At 46.0% G+C, this 11,750-nt stretch overlaps 1 protein-coding gene across 5 annotated transcripts in view; it reads left to right on the forward strand.

Annotated features, from left to right (window-relative positions):
• Positions 1-11,750, forward strand: part of CACNA1C (calcium voltage-gated channel subunit alpha1 C) — a 485,857-nt gene that overhangs the window by 463,164 nt on the left and 10,943 nt on the right. For 3 of the 5 annotated variants that reach the window (XM_062616658.1, XM_062616654.1, XM_062616655.1), the window contains 9 exons: positions 60-151; positions 947-1,112; positions 1,985-2,112; positions 3,772-3,868; positions 5,477-5,579; positions 7,774-7,875; positions 9,275-9,402; positions 10,556-10,690; positions 11,351-11,703. In XM_062616658.1, coding sequence (XP_062472642.1) covers positions 60-151; positions 947-1,112; positions 1,985-2,112; positions 3,772-3,868; positions 5,477-5,579; positions 7,774-7,875; positions 9,275-9,402; positions 10,556-10,690; positions 11,351-11,703 — 1,304 coding nt within the window. Of the gene's footprint in view, positions 1-59; positions 152-946; positions 1,113-1,984; positions 2,113-3,771; positions 3,869-5,476; positions 5,580-7,773; positions 7,876-9,274; positions 9,403-10,540; positions 10,691-11,350; positions 11,704-11,750 lie in introns of all 5 variants that reach the window. The other 2 variants (XM_062616653.1, XM_062616657.1) reach the window with 1 other exon arrangement.

Here is an 11,750-nt window from a genome sequence, read left to right on the forward strand (position 1 = left end):
GACAAGAGGTTTGGGTGGTTTTGCAGGACTAATCTGTAAAGACCTCTGCTTTCTGCCAGGTGTTTGGTAAAATTGCGCTGAACGATACCACAGAAATCAACCGCAACAACAACTTCCAGACCTTCCCCCAGGCAGTGCTGCTCCTTTTCAGGTGGGTGTCTGACAGCTCTGGGTTGTGTCAGCATGGGAGCATGATTGCTCTGCTCTTGGGCACAGCTTATCTCCTTCTACCGTGTCATGCTCATGAGGTGAGTAGCAACATGTTGTCCCTCAGCAGAGGAGCCTAGGAGCTGTGTCTGATGACAGGACCAGCCCCTTAAGCCCTGTACACTGGCCTGCACTCAGTGCTGGGAGGGCGGCAAGTCCTCCTGCTCGGGAAGTAGCCAGTTTTCAGTGCTATCAAACGTTGGTATGCATCACAAACTCCTCCTTTCATTCAAATCCAGCCAGTATGACTTCCAGCTTATTTTAGCAGGGAAACAGGCATGAACTCCCACTCATGCTTTGGTATGGGCATGCCCTGCTCAGCTTAGCACATTATCCTGCTCCACCTGTGGCCAGCTGTGCCAGGGTCAGGGAAGGGTGCTGACAGGGTGGGGAGATGGCACAAATTCATCACCATCTCCTTGTTTTCAGGGGTATTTTTCATGCAATCCATAGACATGTCACACACATCTCAATGACTCTGGCTGGTTGAAGCACAACAGCCCCATACCCAGACTGGCCAAAGCCATTTAGAAACAACACACAGATGATGGCAACAAAGCCAAAAAGAGGGTATGCCAGTGTATGTCAAAGCCCAGCCATCAGCCCAACTTGTTCTTGATTGACCTCAGTGGCAAAATTTCCATAAATATTCATGGGAGCAGAAGCAGGTTGCTTAATGTGCCAGTCCCTCTCACATTGAAGGTCACTGCTGTCTTCTCTTGCCCTTTGCTGTGCCCAGGTGTGCCACCGGAGAGGCCTGGCAGGAAATCATGCTGGCATGTCTCCCGGATAAGAAGTGTGACCCAGAGTCAGAGCCAGCCAACTCCACTGAAGCCGATCACTCCTGTGGCAGCAGCTTTGCCGTCTTCTATTTCATCAGCTTCTACATGCTCTGTGCCTTCCTGGTGAGTCTGCTCCAGCAACTGAAACCTGTCCTCTCTCAGACTGTGCACAGTAGAAGAATGATCTCAAGGAGGGAAAATCTCCCTGTGGGGTCTTTCCCACCCTTTAAGTGACAACACCCCCCTTGGTCTCTGCCATTTCTGCCTCCCTCCCGCTCTGTGGGATGCTCTGCTTCCAAACCAAATCCTTTGTGCACGGCAAAGGATCTTCCCCCCTCCTCCTCAATGAGAAAACCAAATTAGCGTGATGTGGGCTGTGCTGAGGCTAGCAACGCCTCAGCCACACTTCCCACCTTCCCTCCTACCTTCCTTCTGGCTGCTGAGCAGGTTTCTTTCCTCCCCTGCCAGCAGCAATGACTGTGAGAATACACATATCCCACTTGCATCTGCTCCATGTTGGCAATGCAGCATTGCTCAGAGCAACAGCACATGCTCTGCAGCTGGCATCAGTGCGCAAAACTCTCCCAGTGAACAGCAGCACCATTTGAAAAGTTCTGGTCTTGGGCCAGAAGAAAGGGCTTTTATCTCAGCCCCACTGCCTTTAGAGGGTAAATCCCAGGTTCTCGCACCACTACCCCGTTCTGCTGGGCAAAGACACAGGTAAACAAAAAGCCATCACACCATGTCCAAGCATTCAGCAAATTTAGGCCTCATGCATTTAGTAGGGAAGAGAAAAATGTGACCAGCTGAGGATATCCCACATCTGGGGTCTTCCCATTTAAACTGAGGGGCTGGCATATGGGGGAACAGAGAACCCACCCACAATGGCTTCCTAGTTTCATGAGTCCAAACACAGCCCTTAAACAGAGAACACAGTAAAGTCTATGGTTTGCTACCTGTCTCATCCATCAAGTCATCTCTGTCCTTGTTTGCAGATCATCAATCTTTTTGTAGCTGTTATAATGGATAACTTTGATTACCTGACACGGGACTGGTCCATTTTAGGACCACACCACTTGGATGAGTTTAAAAGGATCTGGGCAGAGTATGACCCTGAAGCCAAGTAAGTAACCCAGCCTGGATATCAGAACTCCTCAGGAGAACAGGACCATTATTTTCTGTTCTCTAGACCCAGTGCAGTAAGTGCCATGTTCCTCCTGCAGGAACAGTTCTTTTTCTGAAAAGAATCCTAAAACAGGTACCTCCTTAGGGTATTGCTGGCAACTCCATAAACAAGCTGCGCAAGGATACACACAGAAATCTCAGTGTTATGTGGCAGGACATTGCTTCACTTTCAGTCAGGGGGAGATATAGAGGGAAGGAGGGCATATAGAGGGATGGGACAGCAGGAGACTGAGCAGAGGAGATTAGGGAGTGGGGTTATTATTGCATATGTTTGGGATATTGAGCTGTGACTCTTCTATTTGACTTCCTACTCACAGTAGAGCTGCTGTGCTTAAATCTCCGTTTTGTCATATAGGCCCATCACAACCTGTATCTTCACATGGCTGCGGTACATTGTCTGCGGGGTTATTCACATCAGCAGACTTGCAGGGATTTAAAGTTACACAAGAACAACTCACACGAGGGCTTAACTGACATTCGGTATTATATGCTCTGTTTAACACATGCTTAGGCTTAAAGTGCATTTAGATCCCTGTGGCATTACAGTACAGTTGACAACTGTAATTGCAAAGCCCCTTTCATTATGTAAAAACTGTGAAAGAGATCCTGGCATGAACTAAAAGCAGATCTCTTTAGGAACATAGTGTCAAGATAAATTTGGGCTCAGGTTCTGCAATATGTGAGGCCATGTCACATTATCAGGGTGATACATAAATTGAAACCCTTCTTCCCATCCATGGTGACTTCCCAGAGAGACTTTTAATATGGATAGGGGATAAGCACAGAATTCTAATAAATACACTGTTTGCTAACAAAACAGATGCTGCTATTTGTGCTTGTTTGAAGGCAAAACTGCAGGGACTGAAGCCATATAATAGATAGCCGCTCAGTCCAGATGACATCATGTTCCTTCACATCTATAAATGGGAAGCTCTTTTTTCCCTCTTTCCCATCCATGTCCCAGGCTTGGAGCCCCACCTTTGGCCCTGGTTGCTCTCCTCCCTCCATGGGAGAATTCTTCTTTTGAGATGCCATTTACAGAACTTAAAAGAAACTCAACTGCTGCTGTGGAGGAAGTTTAGCACTTTGTTTTGCACTATCTCCAGTGACAGCCCAAAGCATAAACGAGTATCAAAAGAGAGCAGCTTGGAGCTATTTATATGGGAGGTAAAGCACCAGAAAAAAAGAGATCCTGTGCTCCTCTGTGCCTGCTATATCCCTAAGACCAACATGTAAATAAACAGCCATAGATTTTGATCAGGTCAGTGGTGGCAGGACAACCCCAAATTGTCTGTTCATGCACTAAGAAACTGCAGCATTCAAAACACTGAAGTCCATTCTTGCAAGTACCGATTCATGTATGACTGACAGCTGGGTTTTCTGTACTAGTAGGAGTTATACAAGTGCTGGGCAATTCCTAAGGAATGCACACTGCAAGAAGCCAGACATAATACTTTAAGCTATGCCCAAGCTAAAGGAGTGGCAGTGTGGAGCTGAAAAGATCTAGTGATACTTCTAGCTTCATCCACACTCTGCAGGCGGATCAGCAGCTCACCCTGTGGTAAGGATGAGACCCTCACTGTGCTTTCTTCTTTAGGGGACGGATCAAACATTTGGATGTGGTGACGCTGCTTCGACGGATTCAGCCACCCCTGGGCTTTGGGAAGCTCTGCCCTCACCGAGTGGCTTGCAAAGTAAGGCACGCAGCAGCTTGGGGAAGGCTGGGAGGCACAGCAGCTAAATAGCCGGTGGCGGCATTTTTATAGCTAACCCTGCTGCTCAGCCTGGGTGCCTCCCAGTCTACTGCCCATCTGGGCTGGAGGGTCACCAGCAGGCAGGTTTTCTGCTAGTCAGAGACATCAGCACACTGCCAACCCTCTCTAGCTAAGAAAGAGCATTCATGCTAACCACAGCTCTCAAATATCAAGCACTGAATCAACCACACATGTTTGTGGTATCAAACACACATCCCAAGACAGATCAGGGCAGACAGAAATAACAGGGCAAGTAAAAATATCTCTGAGATTTTCCTTTTGACTAAGCAGTGCACCAAAAACCTAGTGCTGTATCTCATTCTTGCTTAAATAACTGAGATATTAAACAGCACAGTGAGCATGGTATTAAAATGCATGAGGGTAAGGACAGATTTTCGGTGAAAATCACGTGTTTCTTTAGTTGCAAGACTCCATCTCTGAAAAAGGACTCTCTCCAGTGAATAATGACATGTTTATAACCTTTACTTGAAGATCTTTGCTCATCTCCTTGCAAGTCCCAGAGTTCATGTGTGACACTTGCAATTGTTCTTTATTTTAGTGCCAGAGCAAAACACAAAGCCTGGGGCCTGCACACAGAAATATGTGACTTCTGTGGTCTGTTTCCAATCCCTTTCAATCTGCTGTCAAGCAGCTGTTTGTTGTCTCGATCTGGTTCAAACCCCCGTGACTGTGATTGCAGTGGTAGTGATGGGGAATGACACTCTTTCCTCCAGTTTGGTATTGAACCAGGCCTGTTGCATGAAAGTGGCAGAAGAAACAGCTCAAACAAAATCAACCCCTGAAAGCATACATTCAAACCAAGTCCCTGATGTCTCTTACCTCCTAAGAGATGGAAGATCTGGTGACTCTGCTACATCTGCCTCAGACATATGTTGTCAGTCTCACTAAAATTCACCCTGCAGCTGCAACAGTACTCAGCACTCTTTGTCCTACATGGCTTTACAGAATTATTCCAGGGCAGCCACAGCCTTATTTTAGAGGGAGACAGGGAATAGTTGGATAAAGCAGAACAGCTTTCAGGTTTGGCTAATTCCCTTTCTTTCAAGCCTGTCACCTGAAAGAAAGATTCTTGCTCTCTCTTTATATACATTTGAACCAGGCACAGCTTTAGTGCAGGCAGCTTTGCAAGTGCATTATGAGGTATGAAGAAATCAATTTGCTCCTCATAAGAAAACAAGGTGTCATTTAAAAGCCAAATAGTTTGGCGACTAGAACAAATCTCTGTGTAATACACTGTGGGCAAATGCCCACTGGCTAGCAGGGAAAAGGAAGGCTAGAAAGTGATAGCCACGCTGAAGAAAATGGAATATCTAGCAATGAGAGAGGGACTCCAGGACAAAAACTCCATGGTTGGGACCATTGGTGGATGTGACAAATACTTTTGTAATTGTGTAATTAAATCCACAGGCCATGGATGCTCACATAAGAAGGGTGGTGAGTCTGGAGGGCATCATGAGGGCATAAGGAAGAGCGTTCTTCAGTCTGTCTGTTGGCAGTGTGATTGTTCTCTTTCTCCTTACTCCACAGCGCCTTGTTTCCATGAATATGCCACTGAACAGTGATGGGACTGTCATGTTCAATGCCACTCTCTTTGCATTGGTCAGAACAGCACTGAGGATCAAGACAGAAGGTAAGAATCTTGCTGACTGCAAAGGTACGAAGGTAGCTGAGTGGTGTTCACATAAAAGTGTGCTGAGCTGGAATGCAACAATAAGAACATCCTCTGTAAAATGATCCCAGTTACTCACATGCAGCACACAGTACAAAAAACAATGTAAAGATGTTTGGAGGAATATCTTCTAGGGAGAAAACAGTGTTCACCATTCCCTAGAAAGCTGGTGCTTCCCATGTTACCATCTCGGATTATTGATCATGTTTTTTTACAGCGGTCTCAAAGTTAAGTTTTAGATCCATGTCTGCTCAAGCAGCAAACCACAGGAAGGAAAAAGGGCAAAGAAGTCTCCCCTTGTATAAATTAGCTGCAGACCTGGGCCACTTTTTGACTGCTGTTGCCACTGATCTTCCAATCCAAGGGAGGCAAAAGAGGCTGGACTCAAGGGTCTCACCTCCCTAAAACTCCTCATGTGCTTCCATTAGCATGAGTTAACATCACACTGTAGTGACAGTGATGTTGTAGGCCTAAAGACAGATGAGAAGCAAAGGGGCTGTTAATAGCTTTGCATAGACCAGCAGGTGTAGTTTAGGAAAGCAGACAAGATTTTGGGCTCAGCTTGTTCCCTTTGTCGCACTCTGTCACCTGCTGTAATGAAAGATATTGGTCCTGAGTCAAAACCTGGCTTCATGTATTAATGAGACACTCTAAAAGAGTGTCTAGGGCTGTGATTCACAGCTGAGCACTTCTGTCTCAGGAGTGGGTACATTTCAGGCATGGGAAGGTAGAGACCAGCAGAACCCCAGCTTACTGTGCCAGGATTATACTGACAGCTGAGCAAAAAACCCGTGATAAAATAAAAAAAAACATATTAAGGTCATGAATATCGTGCTAAACAAAGTTTGCCTGTAGCCAAAGAGGCTCTCCTGAAGAAAAAGCCAACCACAATCCCTGTAGGGCATCTTGTGGTTTATGAAACAAAGACCCAAAAAGGACTCAATTTTCTTGTCCGTCTTTGCCTCAGACTCTCAGAGCCATTGCCATTGAACTCCTGGGAAACCACCTAAAGCCTCAAAATGCTTGCTTTCTTGCCTTAGCAAGATCTTCTAAGTGGTTAGTTAGGGCAGGAGTTTGGAATCAGCCATCCTGAGTCAGACTTCTGCCTTTGATGCTGTCCTCCTGTGTCATCCTCATCAAGCTCCTCAGTGTCCCTGTCTTCACTGCATCCTATTAAGAGCTACTGCCACACAGAGCCCTGTGCAGTACACCGAGCCTTAATGCTGAGGAGCAATAAGAAAAGCTGCAGGAACAGCACCTTTAGGAGGACATGATTGTGATTCCATACTACCTAGAGAGAGAAGAGAGCTTCAATTATAAGGGGTTTGAATGTACATAAATTAAGAAATAAAATTGAAGGTGAATCACCTGGGAGGAAATGGCTACCTAGAAGGAAAGAATATAAATCGAACCTGCTTCACTCACTCTCAGAGGGGTAGTGTGGCTTGATTAATGTCTCATTTAGCTGAGAACCCCTTGGAGGAACATGTAAAGTCTAAGTTCAGACAGTTACATAAAAGGCTTCTTATAGCCTTTGCTGTTCTTCAGAGAATAAACACAAATTTCCTGGGACAGTCCTCTGAGTTGAATAGTGAAAACCTTGCACATGCCTGAAGTGCCTTGTCAGAGCACTGTGCAGACTCTCCAAGGCAGACTATCTGCACCATGTGAAGAACTTGGTATCTGCCGGGAGGCAGGGATTGCAACAGGTAGTCCTTGATAAGTGCTGCAATCAGGCACAGGCCTTCAGATTTTTAGGTGCATCTTTACTGGCAATTATTTGTATTCCCCAAGCTGTAGTTTCTCATCAACTGACCTCTCATCATATTCAACCTTCACTAGATCTCAATTAAAAATGTAAGTGTTAGATGAGACTGAAATGAAGTAGCGCTATGGTTCTGCTTTTTCTGGCTTTTGCACACTATCACAGGCAGTAACACTGTCACCTTCCTACCTCAAGATGACTATACATATTTAGGAAGAAGACCTCTTGCTGTGAGGGGGCTTTAGCAATGGTGAAAGCATCTCTTAGCCCAAAACTTTCCACTACTGAAAAAGCTGTGGTGTTTACTTCCCAAAATTGCCATGCCAGACATGAAATTGCTCCTCTGCAGGGTCTGCTGAATCCCTGTCTCTGATGATTTTCACCCTGCAGGTAACCTGGAGCAAGCCAACGAAGAGCTGAGAGCAATAATTAAGAAAATCTGGAAGCGCACCAGTATGAAGCTGCTGGACCAGGTGGTGCCCCCCGCAGGTGGTGAGTGCAGAATCTTGTCCCAGTCTGAATCTCTGTCTCTCCCCGCCTGATAATGTCCTACTGCACCTCATGATCATGAAGTGGAATGTGGGGGACAAGCCTTCTTCTACAAGCTGTCACCTGCATTTTATCAGGCTGAGATCTGTTTCTGCCTGTACTAACACGAATTTCATGTTCTCGCTGCTAAGAAATGAGGCTTCTAACTGCATAAATAGGAGTTAGAAACCTTTATTCCTAGATCTTGCTCCAGTTTGATCATAAGCAGTTGTCCTCCTGGACATTATCTGGTGCAAAGGAAGCAGGCAGAACAAAGTAGCTCCAAGAACAATTGTGTGTACTTTATGTGGCTGCATTACACTCAAGAATGCACCCGCACCTCATAAATCCTTCATATTTAGCAAAGCTGCCTTTACTATGGATATAACTCTTTTTACCCACATAACTGCTTTCTACTAGGATACCTGTCAAAGACTAGTAGTGTACCTAGGGACATTCCTCAGCCAGCCTGAACTGGTGTAGCAGATTGCTGTGGGTTTCTAAGCAGCATCCCTGGTAGGCTGTAATTTGCAGGCTTCTAGGCAACTCCTTCGCTGAGCTTCTTGGGACCCCAGGTGCGTGGGCATCCAGTGTGGCTTTTGCTGACTTTTTCAGGTAGCTGCAGGGGCTATAGCACAAAACAGCATTTGGTAGTTAGTTAACAGCTGCAGCCAGATCCTGCATCTTGCTCAGCCTGCTCTGAAGTCAGCAGACCATGTCTTACAACATTTCCAGTGGGTTTGGAGAAGGGGGGAGAGTTACCTGTATAAAAACTTGGTGCATATTTTGTCTGACTGACAGTTTGTATTGAGGATACAGCAGTGACTGCATTTCTGGGGATAGGTGATCATTTTGGTTCATTTGAGTCCATGCTAGGCACAACCAGACAGAATTTCAACGTGGAGAATGTCAGATCATGTCTGGAATGGATGGTCAGTCAAATGCTGTTGGTGAGCCCAGACTCTGAGTATGTATTAGCCTAGGTTGTCACAAGACAGAGCAGCATGCATTGACTCAGATGGGAGGCTGCTGCTACAGCAAGATCTTACATGGTAAACCAGTACCAGACGCTGCGAAGGTTAGAGGCACTTCAGCATAAACAGCATACATCCAGACGTACAGGGGTTCTCTGCCAGCAGAGCAAGTCTATCCAAATAGTGCATGCACCTCTCTTCCTGACTACTTACAGCAAGCTCTGGCTGTGGAGCAATCCCTTCCTTCAGCCCCGCATCTTGATGCCATCAAAAGCAAAGCTGTACTGCGGTGCCTAGCGTTTCTGCTGTGAATTGCAAGGCTCACATTAGCAATTATACTGTATTAAAGCAGTTGCTTATTTATTTATTTTTTTTATACCCCTTTGCAGATGATGAGGTGACCGTTGGAAAGTTCTATGCCACTTTCCTGATTCAGGAATATTTCCGCAAGTTCAAGAAACGTAAAGAACAGGGACTGGTGGGCAAGCCCTCCCAGCGCAACGCGCTCTCCTTACAGGTGACAAGCGGGCACAGAATGGACAGGGGTGGTACAGTAGAGGCATTAGACCCCACCTCCCTCTCAACCATGCTGGGGGGTGGAATGGGCTATCCCCAATGGAAAGGAGCTTGTAGACCCTTTGAGTTACAGCATCACTCCTTTTGGATAAATATGCAGGTACCACGTGCCACATCCCTTAGCTCTGGAGGTGGAAAGCACAAGTGAGGTATATCCACAGTTTATCAATCTGCTGGTAATATCTGAAATGTGGGTTCCTTTTAGAGAACTGGTATGAAGTGTCCAGCAGACATATACCTATTACCACATTCATTCTACCCTTTCTGAAGGGAGTTTCTATAGCAGGGTCAGGGAGAGCGTGTTGCCAGGGGGCAAAATGAGTTAAAAAGCAAAAAAGCATACCTGGATGCCAGTGCCATCCAACAAGTGGGACATCAGGCTCTAAGACCTGGGATCTTTTCAGCACTGTGCTACATGTTCACTGGGTGGACTACCAGGCTGTGTGAAAGAATGAGAAAGCCTCGCTGAATGTATATGCAGCCCCATTTACATCCCTCAAGGGTACTGTAAGGAAAAAGGGTGACTGGAGTTCCAGTAAGCTAAAAAGTGCTGTGGCGCAGGCTCAAATACAGATTGAGGTCTTGGCATACTCACAGCTTACCTTCCTGGATGGACTCCCTGGAATAGATTCCAGTCTGTGAGGTGTTTCAGAACTGTCTAGGTCCAGATGCCAGAAGGTTAGATATTAAATCCATATTTAAACTGCTGATTTAAAAGAAGACATTTTCAGAAACTCAGAGTCCATGGTTCAGCTGGAACTGTGGCTGCTCCAGGGTTTCTGGTTGTGGACCTGAGAACCCAAAGTTGAAAAAGCATGTAGACTTGCTTAGTCAAGCCTGTGTGTGGATTTATGACTATGTCCTGTTGTGATGAAGCCAGGGGACTAGCAATAAACATTTCTGGGTTGGATTGCTATGAGTTTCACCCTCTCTAAGCTGGAGATGAAAGAATAGAATTTGTTGGTGTTTTTCTGGGAGCTAAGGATGCTATATTAAGTAAAAGGGCTTTGCAGTGCTTAGGAAGAAATAGAATTGCTTTTACCCCTCATAAAACCACTCGGAGATATGAAGCTCTATAGTTTGCTGTTTTGCAGGCTGGTCTGCGAACACTTCACGACATTGGGCCAGAGATCAGACGAGCAATCTCTGGAGACCTGACAGCTGAAGAAGAGCTAGACAAGGCCATGAAAGAAGCTGTGTCTGCTGCCTCTGAAGATGATATCTTCCGGGTAGGTACTCAGCAAGTTTGCAAGCTGAGGCTAGACCAGTAGCTGAGCTCAGAGCATTCTCTTTTATGCACTCTGGTTTTCAGCTCGGCCATCTGTCTTGTTTTCTAAACCCTACCAGAAAACAGAGTGGGGGACTCAGGGTGCCAGATCCTGAGATCTTTGCATGGGTTTTATCCCATTTTCTTCTCAATGGAAGTTTCATTCCTAAAACCTAAGTAAAACCAGAATAAGAATGGCTAAAGAGTCTGAAGAATACACCAGTTCATCCATCTTACACTCCACAGAGCAGCAGTAAGGCACACTTCAGTTTTTTGTTCACTTCTCCTTTCAGTGGTACAAGTATCATCTTTCAAAAAAAGTACAAGTTATTTAAATCTTCCCTTTCTTATTTCATTCCTATTTCTTGTAATTATCTCCTCTGGTAATATTTTCTTTTCCTTTCTTTGCCTATGCTCCTGGCCAGTCCTCTGAAATATCTTGGAAAGCCAAAGCTTTCACGGCTTGCATGTACCTTGTCTCTCTAGAAAAGAGAGCACCAGTGCACGCACACTTTGGCCCTCATGGTTTTTTTTCCCTCAACAGCAGTCTAAACAGGAAACACTAGGGCCCTTGCACATCTTCTCACTCACAAAGGGAAAATCCTTCCTTCTTTTCTGACAGAGAGCTGGAGGCTTGTTTGGAAACCATGTCAGCTATTACCAAAGTGATGGCAGGAGTGCATTCCCTCAGACATTCACCACCCAGCGACCTTTGCACATCAACAAGTCTGGCAACAACCAGGGAGATACCGAGTCTCCATCTCATGAGAAGCTGGTGGACTCCACCTTCACTCCCAGCAGCTACTCATCTTCAGGCTCCAATGCCAACATCAACAATGCCAACAACACAGCCCTGTGCCGCTTCCCCAGCCCACCCAGCTACCCCAGCACTGTCAGCACAGTGGAAGGCCATGGGACGCCCTTGTCACCCACCATACGTGTACAGGAGGCTCCTTGGAAACTGCCTTCCAAAAGGTAAGCTTCACAGCAGTGAGTGAGTCAAGGGACCACGTATAGAAACA

Source organism: Pezoporus occidentalis, unplaced genomic scaffold, assembly GCF_034315485.1.
Source record: "Pezoporus occidentalis ecotype Australia unplaced genomic scaffold, CSIRO_AGI_Poc_V1 ctg19, whole genome shotgun sequence".
In the NCBI taxonomy this organism is placed as follows: domain Eukaryota; kingdom Metazoa; phylum Chordata; class Aves; order Psittaciformes; family Psittacidae; genus Pezoporus; species Pezoporus occidentalis.